Raw genomic sequence first — 18,241 nt, 5'->3', positions numbered from 1 at the left:
TACCACAAAGGACAGGAGGAGGTTTGGAGTTTTTGATGCAGCCTCTCTGACAGTTGGTAGGATTTACTTAAGATTGTTTAGGACCACATTCCTTGTTTTAAAGAAATATAGCACTTTACTGTTACTTTGCTTGAATATAAAAGATGTAAGATTATTAGCAAAAAATCATCCAGGTATAATTTTTATTGTAATAATAACGTGCTTAATGCTAAAATTATAGATAACTCGTATTATCAGAAGTTTGAGGACTCCACTTGAGTAAGATGTGTTGGTTAGGAGTTATTCAGGCGTAGTGGTTTGTACTTGGCATGGAGTTCTATGCATTTTATAATTTTCTGTTCTGAACGTCTTTTGGACTATTGCAGGTGAGAATATTGCATACTTTCAGATTTTAGCTGTACTTATCCAACACTTTCAACACTTCTTATGAAAACCTGTACAATAAAACCAAAAAATAAGCTGAAAAATGCTGTGAAGAGTATCATTATCAGCAAACCCTTGTACATTAATCATTTGCCATTTAAGCCATTTTTCATATTAAAATACTGATTAGCAAAGCTTAAATGATATGTTATATAAATGTTTGTATAAAAGCTATGCAAGCATGGGGCAACATATCTTGTCATTTCCAAGAGACAAGTGGATTGCACATTTGTTTATCAGGAAAGGCATCATAAATATCTTGGTAATTAACTCGAATGAACGTTCTTCTGGCTCTAATTTATCCATGTCTCTGATTGCAATGACAGATTTATCTTTACCTGTTGACTAAGATCCACACAAGCATGACAAACACTCTCCGTCCGGCCAGAGAAGGCGATATCACAAGGGTGAGCCTCTTCCTTTTCAACATACACTCTAGTGGCTTTCAACTCCTGCAAAGCTGCAGCCACCTCCTCCACTCTGCCCACAACAGCCTGGAAGAAAACAGGAGTGGCCTCGAGATTAAAGGAGAGCAGCAGTAGAGACAGTTCAGACATACGTCTGCTTACATCCTGTTGCTGTACCTCCCACTCCAGCAGAGCCCTACGAGCCAGAGTTTGACTGCTGGGCTGGCTCCAATGATTCAGCTGCTTTTTCTGCTGTTGTATCCAGCCGTGAAGACGCTGTAACCGCCTCTCTCTGTCTGCACAAGTGTGATGCATCTGTTCAGCTTCCCGAGTCTAAGAGGGCAAACCGAACCGAGGCTGATTAATGTGTAAAAATAAAAATATAGATAAAAAAATGTTACGTTTACTTTAAGCTACTTTGGAGATTCACACAGTACAAGCTTTTTCCATTGTTGTTGGCATAAACTGAGTTATGTTTGTGACTTGAATAATGGGTTCCAGTGATTATATAAACCATTAGCTAATATTTGTGCGGATAGAACATACTGAATTTGACCTTTTAATGGCAAAAAACACTTTTGATTTTAGATTCTTTGACTTGGTTGTATGGAAACATGCATCCTAGCCAATACAAGACCAGAAAAATAAATAAGGTTACAGTTGCATCATTCAATTTCAGATTCTACAGGTTGTGGCATTTTAATGTACCAATATTGGTAGCTGAAGAACAGACCTGGTTCTCCAGCTCTCTCTGGAGGAGTTGCCACTGCAGTCTGTGAGCGCCAAGTTTCTCTGCAAACATTGTGCGTTCGGAGCGGAGAGGCTGTACGTCCACTCCCGCCCCCTGAGGCCCAGACTGGCACAGGAAATCGAGAAGGAGCTGCCCATTGACCATGCCTGCCTTTAATTCCTGACACAGAACATTACAGTACATAAAAGTTTGCATCATCCTCCTCTATTATATCATAAAGGTACCCTTTAATTTACTACTGAATTCCATTTAAATTTAATGTGACCAAAATCTAACTAGTTAATCTCAAAGAAAACACATATTGTAAAAATCAAGCTTTCATTTATGTTTCGTTGTGCAGAAAAAGGTTGTTTGATTTATCTTGTTGACTTAACATAATGCGTAATGTTGAAACACAGTTCCATTTAAAGGAGAATTCCGGTCAATTCCAACACGTAGGTCTTTTGTTTGTAATTTTGAAACATGTTTTTAGCCTCTAAACATGTTCAAAATGTCATTAGAAGTGCCTACCCATGTGAAGTGATTCCTTCAGAGTGAACACAGTGAATCTGACTGCTGTAGATGTGAAAGAAATGCATGAAATTTCTGCTAATTCAGCTGTGTATAATTCCTGTGTCGATACTGCAAGGAGTACTTCGGGACCGTCTACAAACACAGAAAAGAGATACAAACATATTTTCAAAAATAAGCAAATGCTTATTTTGAGGAGGAGACAAGTTATAATTGAGGTAAGTTTGGAGACACTACCTTATTTAATCATTAAATTGATAGTCTACATCTTTTTGCTTTTATCTCTTTTCTGTGTTGTAGTTTGTAGACGGTCCCTAAGCTCTCTCACTGCCTCTCAACACCGGAACTAACACAGCTGAATTAGCACAACTTTCATGCATTTCTTTCACATCTCCAGCAGTCAGATTCACTGTGTTCACTTTGAGGGAATAGCTTCACATGGGTAGGCACTTTTAATGACTTTTTGAACATGTTAAGAGGCTAAAAACACGTTTAAAACTTGCCCTGTTCAAGCCTGTTGGGTGTTAACTCTAGCAGGAAGATAACTCGGTGTAGGCAGCACCAATTGGTTTCGTTTTTCTCTCTTCTGACAGCACTCCAAATTTACAAACAACAAAGCTACGTGTTGGAATTGACCGGAGTTCTCCTTTATGGATGAACAATTTGTAAAAAAAAATATTTTACCTATTCAGTGAATTTTAAGCAAATTTCTCAAAATTTAGTAGATGGGCAACATTTAAAAAGCCCCCTGACATTGACACAACCATCACTTAAAACCACTCAGGAAAGGGATTCATAGAAAAAATTCAAAATGGGCTATGGACGTTGGATTACCTGGTAGTGCTGCAGGATGTCAGCGATCTGAGCAGCATCTTTGGCCTCGAGGACTGTGTTTTTTTCCGTGTTCAGCTGAGCCTGGAGCTTCTTCAGCCAGTCCTCCAGGTCAGACAGCAGCTTCACCGGTGGCCATGCTGCCAGCAGCCGCTACCAGACACCACACAACAGAAAGGAAGAGGGATTTTAACTTTACATGAAAACATTTTTTATTATTTCATTCATTCAGCTAGGTAGTCATACAGTACTTTTAATGTGCCATATTGTGCCTGTCTAACTCATTTAATCCTTCTTTGGTAGTTAAGATCTTTTCTTCCTTTCATCCTGACTAGCTTTGACTTCATATTTCATGCACTCGGTCTGACCTTGGAAAAATTGCTTTTAGTTCACCCAACTCCTGGAACAAATTACAGCACTTTCTTAAAATCAACTCAATTGTGCCTCATGGACCATTTATAAATCTGTTTTCAAAACCTGCAAATTTCTACTTGTTACTGCTTTACATAATTGTACTTTCTTTTGCATACCTTTTATCCTAATTGGCTCATTTTCCAATTCAGAATGTTTTGTTGTCTTTCTCTATTTCTTATGATTGTACTTTCTGTGTTGTTGTTCTGTTTTTGTATTTGTAATCTGACTTGATGACATTGAAAATGAGTCTAGCCGCTTAATGATCTCTCGAGGATATATAAAGGTTGAATGAATCCTCTCCTGGGGTGATTACTAAAAGTTGAACCTTTCTAAAGGTAAACCTGGCAGGACTAGCATAATAATTATTATGATGTAGAATGTCTGGTTCCATTCACTGGTGATAAATGGTGAGGAAGAAATAAAATTGGCCTTCACCTCTTTTCTTTGTCCTCCCAAATGTTCTGTCCTCAATCAGCCCAAAACAGATTTAAACAGGGTTTCCACTCCCCTTCACTTCAGGGGATTTATTAACGCCTCATTATTTTTTGAAAACCAACAGAAGCTCAACGGAATTTAGAGCAGTATAATTTAATGAAAAACAGTAATGATAAAAGGATATTTGATGCAATAAAGGTTGTAGATCATGCTGACCATTGCATCATTTATTTAAGGTAATTATTCCACAGTGGAACTATTCATCTCACAGTTATGGTGCAACCACTGATTTTTTCTCAGCAAAGGTAAAAGCTCTTTGTCTATACTGTACCTGTTGCAGCAGGTCTTGTATCTTAGACAGGTCAGAGGTCAGCTGACTCCAGTTGCCGTCCAGCTGGGCGAGCTGAGCTCTCAGCCCGGGACAATCAGCTTCGCTCAGGTGGAGCAGCCGAGCGGCTTCCCTGGAAACAGACGCCTTCTGCATTGACATGGCTTCAATCTCCATGGTGAAGTCCTGGGGGATGAGAACAGAACCGGTGGTTGCAGAAAACATGTCTAACATGTGTGATTGATGCTAAACTGCTGACTGGGTTTTCATTTCAGCATCAACCCCGTGCATCCTTAGCTACAATCAGCAGCTGGTAAAGTCCATAATAAATGTGTTAACACATCTCTGTTTTAAACATTAACATTCTGAACTAATATGAGTGCTGATAGTGTGTACATTATTGTAAACAAATCACCAAAAGGTCTGAGGAAACATGAAAACTTTTTTTTCCCTGGGTGACAAGGCCATAGTTCTAGATAATAGTCATTCTTTTGATATATAAATGTGCTGAGTAGACATGAAAGGCTTACCAGCAGCTTGATGAGATTGTTGTGAATAGACTCCTTGTTCAGGTCAGTGGTGTCGGCCAGGTTTGACCAAGTCTTCTGGTGTTTGTTGGCATCAACCAGCCATTCACTGACCGAGGCAAAGTCAGTTTGGAATCTGTGGGGAGGATGAGAAAAAGAGATATCTCATCCAGTGGGGCAGAACATGACTGCTCCCTACCAAAGAGTGAATAGAGGACTTAGGTATGGGTCCAATACTGCTAAACAAGACTGTAGATGGGTTTTTTGTTGTTGTGATGTCATGGGCAAATGCTGGATATAAATAATTCATTCCCCATGTTTGTTTTTCAGGTGGCACATTTCATGTGGAAAGTCTGTGTTTCACTCAAATTTACTGACTAGGGCGACCGGGTTAGCTCACTTGGTAGAGCGGGCACCCGTATATAGAGGTTTACTCCTCGATGCAGTAGGCCCAGGTTTGACTCTGACCTGCAGCCCTTTGTTGCACGTCATTCCCCCCTCTCTCTCCCTTTTCATTACTTCAGCTGTCCTATCAATAAAGGCGTAAAAATGCCCAAAATACCTCTATACCTCTAATACCTCTAATGGAATAGCCTCAAATAGTTGCATTAAGCCTGTAGACGTGTGCACATAGAGATGTCAAACTGCGATGGATTTGAATGTAAGCTTGCTCCTTCTCCAAATGGACCTCACTGCAACACAATTTTACTCAAAATACTTTTGTTCGTTTTCTATCGTTTTCTAAGGAGAACGAAATTCAAAAGCCAAGGAAATGTGAAAGAAAATATAAACCTAGATTATTGAGATTAAAATTCTCACCATATCTCACTTTATGGCTAAATCTAATTTTAGGACATGAAATTAAAACTAAAAACAATGACAGATTAAAGTTTTAATCTCATACTAAACCTTTAAAAAGACTGAATGTTGTATATTTTAACATGCATACAAATAAATACAAAACTCAGTATCTTCACATTGCAAACCCTAAATGAAACCATATTTTTACTTAGTATGTATGAATAAAATCACTGATGGGGTGGTTCCCCTGCTCAGGCAATAATTAAAACTGCCTGGTTTACATTGACAGATAGTAAAGTCTTCTACTGTTAAGATGCCAATATTCTGTATTCATTTCCAACATAAATTGGAACTTGGTATTTTTGAGCCGGTCCCACCTGGCCCGGCTGTCCTGGAGATCTCTGCAGCGTTGAATCTCCTGCTCAGTCCACCGGTAGGCGCTCTGCCATCGCAGCTCCAGAGCGCCTCCTGCATGACCGACTGTGGCAGCTAACTCTGGCTCAGTCTGCAGCCTCTTCCCCTGATCCAGGAGCAGTCCTACAACAACTCTGCTCTCATCCAGCTGGACCAAAGTTTGCTAAGAGAAAAGGAGAACCAACTGTGTGTATTATGCTCAGTTTACTTCAAACTCCGGAAGATTCTTTTGACAAGCCAATTGCACACCAACATTTGAAGAGACAGCATGACTGTTGAGTCAATTATGAGTACAATTTAGTTTGTTTAAGTACATTAACATGAATTTGGTAACATTAGCAAATGTGTCCTTAAAATCTAAATAAAGTGGAAGGGTTCTTTTTTAGTATGTTTCACACAAATGTTCAAAATAAGCTCATCATAGCTGATGGAGAGACATCAACACAAAAAAAGGAAAAAGCAACATGTTGAGTTTTAAACAAGTGTGACAAATGATTTTTCTCAGCTGGAAGAAGTTTCCCCCCCCCACCCTCACTATGCTCCCTTCACCTTCCCATAAAGTTACATTTATCTATATATACACAACAGTTCATGCATGTTCTCTAGAGGCTGTTTGAAGCATGCAGGGAGATGCAGATGAGACAACAAACACATTCAATGTTTGTGAGCAACGTGACAGGGTTTTTACCTGGCAGGCATCTTGTCGGTGCTGTGCTAACCCCTCGTCGTCTCCCTCGGGTTCCCCACTGCTGATGAAAGCCTCAAGATCATCCAGCAGCCTCCCAAGTTGACCGCAATTATCCTCCCACCGGGTCCACTCCTGCAGCGGGTCCAACCACAAACCCACACATCCATTTTAACAAACACCAAAATACAACACATTTCCCACAAGAACATTCACATGTGTTTATGTATGAATTCATATGTCCCTCAGCAAATGTGCACTACAAACCTGGATCCTCCTTTGAGAAGCCACTTCCTGTTCCAGAGCCTGTTGATGCAAAGTTTTGGCTCTGACTTCCAGCTGTACAAGCTCATCCTCCTGGGACTTGAGTGCTTCTGGCTCACGTTGAAACAGATGCTGCACGAAAGCTAACTGAGACCTGAGGACCCGCAGGAGCTTCTGGATCACCAAGAGACCAGATTTATGACAGAAGTGATGTTAAATAATTGTACCATTAGCCTTTTATGAATTAAGTAGGAGAAGTGAAAACAGACACTGACTGAGGTCCAAATAACATTATGCAAATTCAAATCATTAGTTATTTTAGAACTGGATGTCTCTTTGAAAACCATCAAGAGGCTTCTACACACTCTCGGAAAAAAGTGGCTTGTTTAAATCAAGTCGTTGACTGCCTGTAGAAGAACTTGCTGAAAGCACAGTGAAATACCTTGTGTCTGCAGAGAACGGCTTGAAGTTGGCTGTGGTTGTGAACCTGGCTCATCTGCCCCGCTGTTATACATTCTTCACCCAGTTCCAGGAGGCGAGTTATCCCCTGAAGCAAGGACCGGGAAGCTTGCTGTAGCTCGGCCTTTTCCCCTAGACTCTCCCTCAGATGTCGGCCCAGCACACACTGCTGAGAGATACAGGAAAAGCACAAAGTTCAAGGAAAATACTATTAACTTTTGAAATAAAGATGCTGAACCACTCTTACTTTGATGTTAGTCTGTAATTAGGACTGATTTAGCCATATTTTACCGGCTCTTTTAAGGTAAGTTTGTTTTCTATTTTCTTAGAAGACTGAAATATTGGCCATTAATTACGACACCCACATTAGTTAGATATTTTTTATTCAAATTTCTCTTTCTCCATTTGTCATTAAAGCAATAATCATAATGCAGCAGTTGTTGTCTTTATTTTGTTAATTTCTGCACTTAGATAGCAGATAAGCCTTTCTTGTGATGAAGCATGCAGGGAAATGTAGGTAAGACAACAAACACATTCCATGTTTGTGAGTAATGGGATATTGTTGTCAAGACAGTTAATTAGAATGATTTAGACATGCGCTGTATTTACCAGGCATGTTATACTAGTGTTCATACAAATGCAAATGTGCATTAAAAATCACACAAAAAGCTACAAAGCACTGGTTACCTCCAAACTAGGAGCATCCTTTATGCTGGGGAACATCTCATTTTGTCCCATTTCAAACTCGTCCAAAATACACAGCTGGTTGGAGGACCGCTCCTATGTGACAAAAAAGTACTATGTGTTAATAAAAGTAGTCATGTGTGCAGCAGAATTGCTTTATTATCAGATTATTAATACTGATGCACTGAGGTGTGAGAAACATTTTTAATGCTGTGGATGGTTGAGGTAATGCTAATTTCAATGACGTTATATGCCGTTAGGTTATTTAGCTTATAAATAATAAATCACATCCAAAGTCATAAAAGCCTGATTTAAGCCCACAAACATTTGTAATGGTAATTACCGCTGTGATATAATAAACATTCAATATATCAAACTCTGCTACTGATTTGTATTTCAAACCTGATGTTGGTATGTGTGTCCCAAATGTTCAATCAGCTGGTTGTTGGAAGAAGTAATGACCAGCTGGACTGTGTGTAGACAATCCTGAAGTGAGGTCAAACAGTGGAGAGCTTCTGGTTTTTCTCTCAGAAGTGCAGCTTTGTTCTCTAACTCTACTTTACTCAACAGCTCAGCCAGAGTCACCAGCTCAGTCGAAACACACTACGCAGGAATTTAGTCAGAAAAGCAAAAGTGGTGCGGTTAGAGGGTGGGCTATCTTTTTAAACCAATGATTTTCATAATACAGAGCCACCAAAATGTGCAGTTATTAATGCTTTAACATTATGGGCTGTCACCTCCTGCTGTAGCAGCCTCAGTTGTGGGTCATCTTCACCAGGAGTCAACAAAAGGTCAGTCAAAGTGTCCAGACAGAGGAGGACCTTCCGCACAGCAACGTACAGCTCCTCATTTACACCTGGAGAGTTCACCTGGGAAATAACCAAACGCACGTAATCACTGTCACTCAACGTAATGTTGTACTTAAATGATGAGATGTAAAACTGATTTGAGTTAACAAATTCAATCTTCTAAATATGGGTTGCTGTTAAGGTATAATATGTTAAGAAAAAGAAAATACATCCATATAGCTTTGCATGTTTGCACTTAGCAAATTGTGGGACAAATTTATAATTAAAAAGTGTTTCATTTAAAATAGTCAACAATCTCTGCATCTGCCAACAAGTCCTTTTGATTAGGAACACACATGTGTACTGAGATTAAACCTGTGGTGCTTGTACACACTATTTGTCTCAGCATGGTGATGGACTCATGTGTCCGCTGGAGAACAGCGGAAGCAGATCCAGTTGATATTGGCTCCCTTTCTGGGTCCTAAACAAAAACAGCAATTAGTAGTTAAAGGGAATGCATGGAGGGAATAATTGGACAGAAAGCAAGGAGTTAAAACTACTGCTGCACTCATTCTTTTCCTATCAGGACAAATACAATCCTCTCCTCCTTTATTACAGTTCCAGCTTTCCAAAGATTTAGCACACTGTTGCCCTGGAAACCGATGTGATGGTGAAGTTGGTAGCCTAGCATCCCCTTCTTAGATTTTGCTATTATGGTCCCATCTCACCCAACATCTGCATCATGTATCCTCCAATGCTGAACTTTTAAAAAGAAAAATTTAAATCAACTTGTCTTAACTTTAGGTTACTTGCGTAACCCCGGTTCTCAGAGGAGCTTGAGTGAGACTTTCCCTACCTTTTCATGAGTTCCTCCGTCCTCTGAGCTGATTTGATGCTCCTCCTTAACTTTTTTCAAAGTGGTCAGTTTTTGAGAGATCTGGGTATAAAGTCGACTCCACCTCAGCTGCTCCTTGTCATCTTCCTCATGACCAGCCACGCTAGGGACCAAAAGCAACACAGAGTATGCCTGAGTCTATCGTCTGCTATGTGTGAGTTGTAAAACTTACAGTCATCAATTCCTGTGACTGACACTGTTTTTTTTTTTTTTTACCTCATCAGCTCCTCAGACAACTCCTGGACTTGTTGGGATTCTTCCACCAAACCACTATGACTGGTGCCGACTTTCCTTTGCTCCTTTAGCACATTAAGAGTATCCTGGACAATGAAGAGAAACAAGGGAAAATGCAAACGAGCAAATATATTCATTGTAATTTCTGTTGTGTACTATTTTAATGTCTCTTATAGGAAACATCACATTGAACAAATTACATTCAGGGTTTTACCAAGTCAACAATCAAGCTTTTACCATTCTCTTCATCCAAAGATAGATGTTACTGGCTGGTTAATATTCTACTTTTTTGTTGAAAGTGAAAAAAGTTGGAAATGTATCTTAAAGAGAGTCTCTTTTCTTTCTCAGACACTTACCAGATCTTGATTGGGAGCTAAAGACGAAGACAGTTGTTTGTCTTCTTCCTCTATCCACTCATCATATCTTCTTGTGGCAGTGAATGGAGTTCTAGGTCTTGCAGGAATCAGTCTTGTGTCTTCCACTGCAGTTGCTGCAAGAAGGGACTTTGCAAGGGTTTCATGTTTTGGTGATCCATGTTGACAGAGTGTGACAGCAGCAGTAATCTCATCTTTAGCTGCTGGAATGGCTGCAACGATGAGTGGCTCAGCTGTCACACTTTGAGGACTAAATGCTTTGTCAACGTTGGAATCCATTGTTGTTAATCCAGTTTCAACATTTATGGATCCAGACTCTTTTCTAACAAGCCCAGGGTTCACGGATAAAAACCCAGGTTCGGCACCTTTTGAGCTCGTCTCCACTACAGAGGAAAACTGACCAAGCATACTCTTCAGCGCCTGAAAGACAATCAAGATTAAAGCTTTAGTGCTTAACTTTTTGATATTAATAGATGTTGGTTACATTCAAGCCATTGCCAAATAAGTTGCTACAAAGCTAATAAGGACTATCAGCACAACACAACTCTTTCTGTATTTCTCAGGGTGGCTACGTTCAGAAGATTGTGGCGTCCAGTTTTGTATCTTGATTGTGGCGTCCAGGCTTGTGTCATGTGGACGTGCAGACAGTTTTTTTGTCATTACTAAGAATTCTTCATGAGGGCGACAGAAACTACGCACTCTAGCTTTAATTAAGAATTGACTGAAAATTACCAGTCTCTGTAATAGTCAGGGAAAAAAGACAAGGGCAGACACATCTTTGAATTAAAAAAAATCCATCGTAATATGTTGTTATCATCGTTACTGACAAAATAATCTATCTGAATAATTGTTTACTTTAACCATGAGGAAATAAATACAATAATAAGAAAGGCTTTTAAAAAACACAAACATTTAAATTTAAGGGTTTAAAACAAATGTGAGGAATGTGCTCATCAAATCAAACAAATCTCTGAAGTGAAAAAATGTTATTTACCTTCATTTCTGATAGTGGCTCAATTTCTGAAACATCATCATGTTGCACATCTGAAGCATTGAGTGTTTCCTCTGGGTCCTAACACATGAATCGTATTAATAATATACAAATGCAAACGGCAACCCTGTGTGTGTGTGTGTGTGTGTGTGTGTGTGTGTGTGTGTGTGAGGACAGGTTTCTGAGGAGGAACATATTTCAAGCAGCTGCTTCTGACAGAGTGGATTTATCCAGTTACAAGACAGCTTCATATAAACATGCAAAAATCTGCGGAAATCCTCCACACCATAGGAAAGAGAAGCAACAATTGAGTTGAAAATTATGAAGTGAGTCAAAATGAGGAAGACATTTTGAGTTTCATTCCAAAACACATGGCATTAGTATAGTGCGTATTTTCAAAATCCTTTACCACGTTTTAAATGTAGCTATTTGTGAGGATTTTGATTGGTCAAATTCTGTGATTTTTCTAATAATAAAGTTTTATTTTTACACTGTTAAGTGTGACATTTTGGAATGAAAGCCAAAATAAAAGAGGTACCCAGAAACATGCTCTCCTGAACTGTAATTATATTTCAGATTTACCTCTGGCATACTGCTTGTTAGTGTGTCAGAGGACGAAGAGTGACAACTCTCGTTTTCCTCATCCTCCTCTTCCTCTGAATGAGAGACCTCAAAAGCTTCCTGCTTTTAGTGATAAGGGTGAATGATACAATCAAAACTGGGATTTTAAAAGGAAATGAAACAAAAATTGTATTTCTAATGACTACACATCCTTCAAAGATCTTAAATACCTTTCCTTCTTGTAATGTTTAAGCAATTGGTGAGAAGAGTTGCTTTTCAAGATGCATACTACCACAACTTCATTAGCACTCATCCACTCACGCACTATTTACCATCTTTCATTTTTTCATTTTATGTGGAAGCTGATTTTAAGTACTTCTTATGAAGCAATTTCCAAAAGGCTTGACTAATGGAGGCTAATAGAGAAATGTATGTTAAGTTCCAATACATGAATTTTATTGAAAGGATTGTTACATTTTTGGAGAAGATTTATACCAAACAAATAAATAAATAACTTCACCAGGAAACAATTTTTTTTCAATTGCTACGTGCAGTTTTGAAGTTATCTTAATGGGATTTCACAGCTGTGCTACTGATAAACTGAGTCCAGAGGATTGTTCTGTATGGCATGCAAAACATACAATATGCAGTTTGCCACTCATTGGGTTTGCACAGTGGGACAATAATAGAACAATTGCTCAAAAAAAAAAAACAATGAAGGATTTTAGTAGAGTCTGCCTTGCTACTCAGTAGAGTGGACGTTGCATGCTTTAGGGAGACAGGGCTGAACCAGGCAAGTCCAACCGATTTCAGATTACAGAGGGAATAAATTATAGTCACCAAGCCTAGCATTAAGAATTCACCAATTTTTGATGTCTCTTATTCAAAATACATCTTTTAAAATTCGGCAACCAGAAGGAATCCTGGACTTGGTGACAGTCACTTTAATTTCCCAGAACAGTTGTCAGAATCAGCAGAAAATGATTAAAGAGGAAAGGCTTAATTGGTTTAATTAGAAGATAATTCCAACATTCAAACATCACACTGTTATTGTTTTAGCTGGTGTGTGATGATGAATTCTTCCTTATTATGATCATGATTATTATTACCTGGACTAGGCATCTATCTAGCAGCTGCATTTCTTCAGGAGTAGCAAAGACTGCGGTCATGTCAAGATCCTTACAGGTTTCTTCCTTCTCCCTAATCTTGTTCTATGTCAAAGAAACAAGAGAAACAGAGAGAGAATGGGACAAGTGACAATAACGGATGAAAAACAAACAAGATCAACACAATGGTTCCAATAACACAAAGATACAGAACAAATTGAGTGTGTTTTGGAAGGAAACATTGCATAATAATATACACTTTAGCAAAGGTTCCCTGTTGCTAACAAGAAACATCCTTGATTGCTTTATTTATGTCCAGTAATATGTCATTGTATGCATTCATGAAATACATTTCCCCCTGTCTTCTGCAGTAACAGATCAAATAATTTGTGCAGTGGCATTCAGACTTCATGCACTACCTCCAGCAGTGTGGCTTGTTGCTGGGTGAGTTGTTCCAGCTCCTCAAGCGGCTGCAGGAGCAGTCTGGCTTTTGAGAAAACCAGCAGGCTCTCCTCTGCTGGCTGTGGGAAGTGAAGCTCTCCTTTGCATCTTTCCATCTCCTCCAATGTCCTCCGCATTGACTGCACGTTGGCCAGGATCACCTTAAGGTTGAAACAGAACCAACTGGTTAAGACAGACTTTTTGTCATTTTAATAAAATACTAAGGTTAGACCTATGTAGTAGTTGGCTGTGATATAGTCTGAATCCGCGATCTTCCACATCTGGGATTGCTCAGTTGCCACCGGAAATATTTCCGTATGTTCTTCTTTTCAGCTGGATGTCCGCTTTCTTTCTTCTGTGTTGTAATTTTAAACTCCAGTGGATTAATGAAGAGTATGGTTAACTGCTCCTCAGATCTCTGCATGGTAAATTGAGACACATAGCTACACTATGTGTCCAATCTGAGTTTTCTGTTGCACAACTAAAACAACCTTTGAACGTACACACGTTTCACCAAAACAAGTTCCTTCCCGAGGCTGTTTTGCAGCAGGACCGATTGTGATTGGTTTAAAGACATGCCAAAAAACCAGAGCATGTTTTTCTCCCTCTTACTGTGGAGGAACGTCTGGCAATGTGAGACTAGCTGCAATATAAAACCTTCTATGACAGTCATGTTGTTGTTGTAAGGAAGGTGGAAAAACTGCAATTAGTTACCCTTATACTTTAGAAAACAGAACAAATGTTAAGTGTTATAGTAAGTCTGTACTGCCAGGATTTAAATTTGGAAGCATAGAAAAAGGAACCAATATATGTTATATGGTTGACTGACACATTTGAAAGTCAGGGTGCATTACTTTGCTCATAAAAGCTTATTTTATTTTTATTTTAAATCCTTATGAATCATCAGTGATTAACTTATTTTACATAAACCTGAACTAAAAAAGTATTCATTCATTCCATCTCTTAGTTGCTAGCTTGGTCAAACAACAAAAATGCTGTTCCCTTTATTTTAAATTGTTTTCACAGGATGATTAGGACTCTGCATGAATAGTAAATTGATATAAATGTTTAAAAAGTAGTGTCCCAGTGATCATATTTTCATTTTTGAACACTGATAAATCAGTGCTGTCTGGAAGTGTCCTATTGTGCTTCAGGGCAAAAGAGCCATTCCAACATACAGTACATGCAAAGCCTCCCTGCAATATACATACAATCAGTCTTAAGTATTTGCACTGCTGTTTGCATGTTCTATGTGTGCATTGCATTTAAAAGAAATAAGAAGATATCAATTATAAATGCACTGTGTCACCTGTCGATTGTGAAGATGCTCCGTCAGAGTAACGCTAGGGTTGTCGGCGGAGGATAAAATCGCTCTGATCTTTGGAACATTCTTCTCCATGATCTTCAGCTCTGTTTCTATTGACTCCACCACCTGAAATGAAGATTGCCAGCAAGTTGTTCAGCGACTTGTCCAGTAACTCTAAAATCAAGACTGTTTCACATGCTAAACCTAGAGTACATTAATATAACTGCTCTTAAAACTGTCTTGTGGATCAATGTGTTTTCAGGATGCTACTGATTGCATTTCTCTTGATTTAATATTATGTAAAAACCATATAAAATTGGAGCCCCTGCTGTGCACGCTATGTAGCCACAATATCTTGTGTCTACCTCGGTGTCCTCTCACTGCAATTTAGGGTAACTAACAACCTGAAATTCTTCTCTTTCTCTAAATGCTTACCACAGCAGTCTGCAGGAGCTGCTGCAGTGGCTCTAGAATCTTGCATTGCATTTTGTGGACTTGTTGGTCATTCTGGTTCAACCGCTCCTCAAGGGTGCTCATGTCACACACAGCAGAGATCTCATCCAGGACGGGCTTGAAGTCTTGCAGAGTGTGTCTGATCCTCTCAGAGTCGTCCAGGACCAGCTGTAGTACAGGATTTAAAATGAAAGTCATCATTACAATGACATACATTATGTGAAAGTGCTTGTGGATACTGTGGTCCAGGGTTTCTCCCAGTGTATTGCAAGCCCACCAGGTCTAAGTTGCCCCCCACCAGGCCTAAGCCAATGGAATTATTTTTTTATGTATTTTAAGATGCTTTTTAAAACTAATTACAGTGGACGCCGGGGTGGGCAACTTAGAAGTAGTCCTATTTTCCAATTTCCAGTTAGCTTTTAGCATTGACTTAATGTAGGGCGCTATTAAATCTGTCTTATAGCTTTTTTCTTTCACAGTTTCGTAACTCTTTCCGTGATTCTATTATCACAGAAACTATTGGGCTCTACATTAATGCTCTCTGACTGAGCCCAATTGGGCCCTTGTTGAAAAAAGACCCTTGCCACCAGGCTAAATATCTCTTCTGGGGGAAACCCTGTGGTTAATTTTGAATTATGTATATTAGGGTGACTGATGAAGCCTGACATGTGCAGTAGGAAATAGCAATGAGATAAATTAAAGACAACTATAATATAGGTTGGGTGGCAAACATAATGTTATTAAGGAATAAACTGTTAAAATAAATAAATCAAAATACAGCATGTACGCAGGGTGTGCAAAATGACGAAGTATCAATGAAAACACATCACAGAAAATGTATTTCTAGTAAAACAAATGCACAAAACAAACAGACATATTTAGGATGAAATACAAAACAAAATATCAGAAAAAAGACAAAAAAACAGTGTGTGTTTGTTTGCTTGGTACATGGTTACACTGACCTGAAGGGAGTTTGCATGATTCTGGAGGCCTCTGGCTGTTGTGAAGGAGCAAGGAGTACTGAGCCATGACTGGGCCTCATCCAACCAGCAGGTGGCGCTGTGTAGAATGTCTTCAAACTCCTGAAGGCAGGCTGGGATCTGACAACAGAGTAGAGAAAAATACGTGAAAGCTTTATGAACACAATTATAGAAGCCACTTCCACAATGATGTAACTTATTTTAACTTTTTTAACACAATACAAAACAAAAAAACTCGCAACATGAACAAATCCTCCCCCTTCAATGTAGTGCATTCCCAAGATACATAATAAGTCAAACCAACGGTTCCTGTTCCATGACCTCACATCACCACATTGCCTGCATTCAAAACAGTGTGAATATAACATAGTATTCCTGACCTTGCTGAGGAAGGCGGTGCGTTGCTCGGCCATCTGCGATGCGTTTTGGTAGCGCTGCAGTGGTTGGGTGAGTTGGTCCATGAGTAGGTGGGTTTGATCAGGGTGCTCCTCCGCAATATCGTGGACCTCGCTCTCCAGGAGCATCAGACGGCTGTGCCAAGCATCCAGCTCATCCCACACATGCTGGAGAACAAACAATGCATGTAGTAGCTTTGAAGTGACAAGTAATCCTGGTCACGGGCTCTTGGGAAGCAGAGGCTGTTTCAGTGGATTTGTTGTAAAGTTGTGTATTACTTTTTTACTGGGAAGTGATCATTTGGACACTGTTAATCAGCCATTTTATATTTAGTATTGTATTAGTTTTGTAATCTATCTACACTGTAATTTTGATTGTAGCCTGCATACATTTGCACAATAGCTAACATATCTAGTTGAGGTTAATATACTGTAAGTGGTTGGCAGCTGTGTGTGCAAACATCAGATTTGTATCTGTATGTATGCCAACTGTTCAAAGTAAATGTGAAATTCAAAAGTGGTGAATGAAAAATTGTCTATTTTATTATATTGGTAAAGAGTGACTGATTCAAAAGATAAATAAGTTAAAAACACATTTACAAGATATTCATGAAGAATATTAGCTTGGAAATCCAGACCCAAATCCAAAAGGCCTCTGGCCCGCCTAAAACTGATACAGTGATGTGATTGGTGCATCTCGGCTACAAGGGTATAGTTAATGAGCAGCATTCCTCAATGCCAGAGTAACTCGCTGAGCAAATTCAAATTGTGCTCTCCAGGGTAGAAGACTACAGAGACATCCATTTCTGTGTCACAAACACAGACACAATCATAAACCAAGATACACACACACACACACACACACACACACACAAACACACAAACACACCTTGAGTAGATTTTGAGCGTCATTGACTGTTGGACTTCTTTGCTCCAGTAACGCTTTCACATTCTCCAGGCCAGAACCCAACTCCAGCACTTGACTAGCCTGTTTCCACACCGGGTTGCTCTTCTCCATGTGCTGCAGAATGACCACATAAATACACATTTAAAGAAATGTAACAGGTTTTGGTGGGAAATAGATGTGACACTAGGGATGAATTCATGTCCAGTTACCTTCTCCTCTTCTCTTTGGACAGACAGCTGGACTTCTTGTAACCTTCTGCTGATATCAGCTGGTATCTCAGCGTACCGACTCTGCACACTGTCCACGATACACTGGAGTTTGGCCTTCTGGGAGGACAACTCCTGTCTGAGCTTCTGTCAGTGTGGAAATGCATGAAAATAAAATTAGAAGGACAAGAACTATGAAAGACTGAGAGACTACAAGAGGCGGGGTTTAGCTCTAACCTCCTATCTAAATTAGTTTAGATAATTTTCCAGTTAAAGGTTGAAGGTAAGCTTACAGTAGCCCCTCACAAGTATAGTATGCTCTTTGTGAGGAGGATGACAGTAAACACTTTAATGCTGATTTCTCACAAATGAGACAGTTTAGACTGACGTTGACTTGAAAAGACCACTTACGATCTTTAAAGGTGCTGTAGGTAGGATTGCGAAAATCCAGGGCTTAGCCAAAAAATTTGAACATCGACAACTTCTCTGTGGGCAGTTAGACACCCCCCCTGGCCCTGATTGGTGCGTCTGAACAGGGAGCGGTGGATTTTAGCAAATTACACTACAGGCTGTAGGTGGTGCAAGATGAACCCGATTTTTTAAAATACCTGCTTCATGTAGTTCTACTTGAACATAGGGTCAAAGTTAGTTTTGTAAGTCTTACCTACTGC

At 39.4% G+C, this 18,241-nt stretch overlaps 1 protein-coding gene across 1 annotated transcript in view; it reads right to left on the bottom strand.

The window, feature by feature from the left end:
* The window catches only part of syne2a (spectrin repeat containing, nuclear envelope 2a), a 93,720-nt gene that overhangs the window by 32,578 nt on the left and 42,901 nt on the right, over positions 1-18,241 (bottom strand). The window contains 27 exon segments of the mRNA XM_032543624.1: positions 762-917; positions 1,008-1,163; positions 1,564-1,740; positions 2,926-3,075; positions 4,103-4,285; positions 4,630-4,762; positions 5,805-6,004; positions 6,530-6,661; positions 6,794-6,964; positions 7,233-7,418; positions 7,937-8,029; positions 8,336-8,536; positions 8,671-8,802; positions 9,116-9,202; positions 9,578-9,719; positions 9,833-9,936; positions 10,207-10,644; positions 11,219-11,296; positions 11,798-11,899; positions 12,886-12,987; positions 13,302-13,484; positions 14,633-14,755; positions 15,065-15,250; positions 16,045-16,182; positions 16,443-16,625; positions 17,347-17,478; positions 17,574-17,717. Coding sequence (XP_032399515.1) covers positions 762-917; positions 1,008-1,163; positions 1,564-1,740; positions 2,926-3,075; positions 4,103-4,285; positions 4,630-4,762; positions 5,805-6,004; positions 6,530-6,661; positions 6,794-6,964; positions 7,233-7,418; positions 7,937-8,029; positions 8,336-8,536; positions 8,671-8,802; positions 9,116-9,202; positions 9,578-9,719; positions 9,833-9,936; positions 10,207-10,644; positions 11,219-11,296; positions 11,798-11,899; positions 12,886-12,987; positions 13,302-13,484; positions 14,633-14,755; positions 15,065-15,250; positions 16,045-16,182; positions 16,443-16,625; positions 17,347-17,478; positions 17,574-17,717 — 4,212 coding nt within the window.

Source organism: Etheostoma spectabile, chromosome 18, assembly GCF_008692095.1.
Source record: "Etheostoma spectabile isolate EspeVRDwgs_2016 chromosome 18, UIUC_Espe_1.0, whole genome shotgun sequence".
NCBI lineage: Eukaryota > Metazoa > Chordata > Actinopteri > Perciformes > Percidae > Etheostoma > Etheostoma spectabile.
Note: the sequence above shows the minus strand (reverse complement) of the source record. Positions and strands in the feature narration are given on the sequence as shown.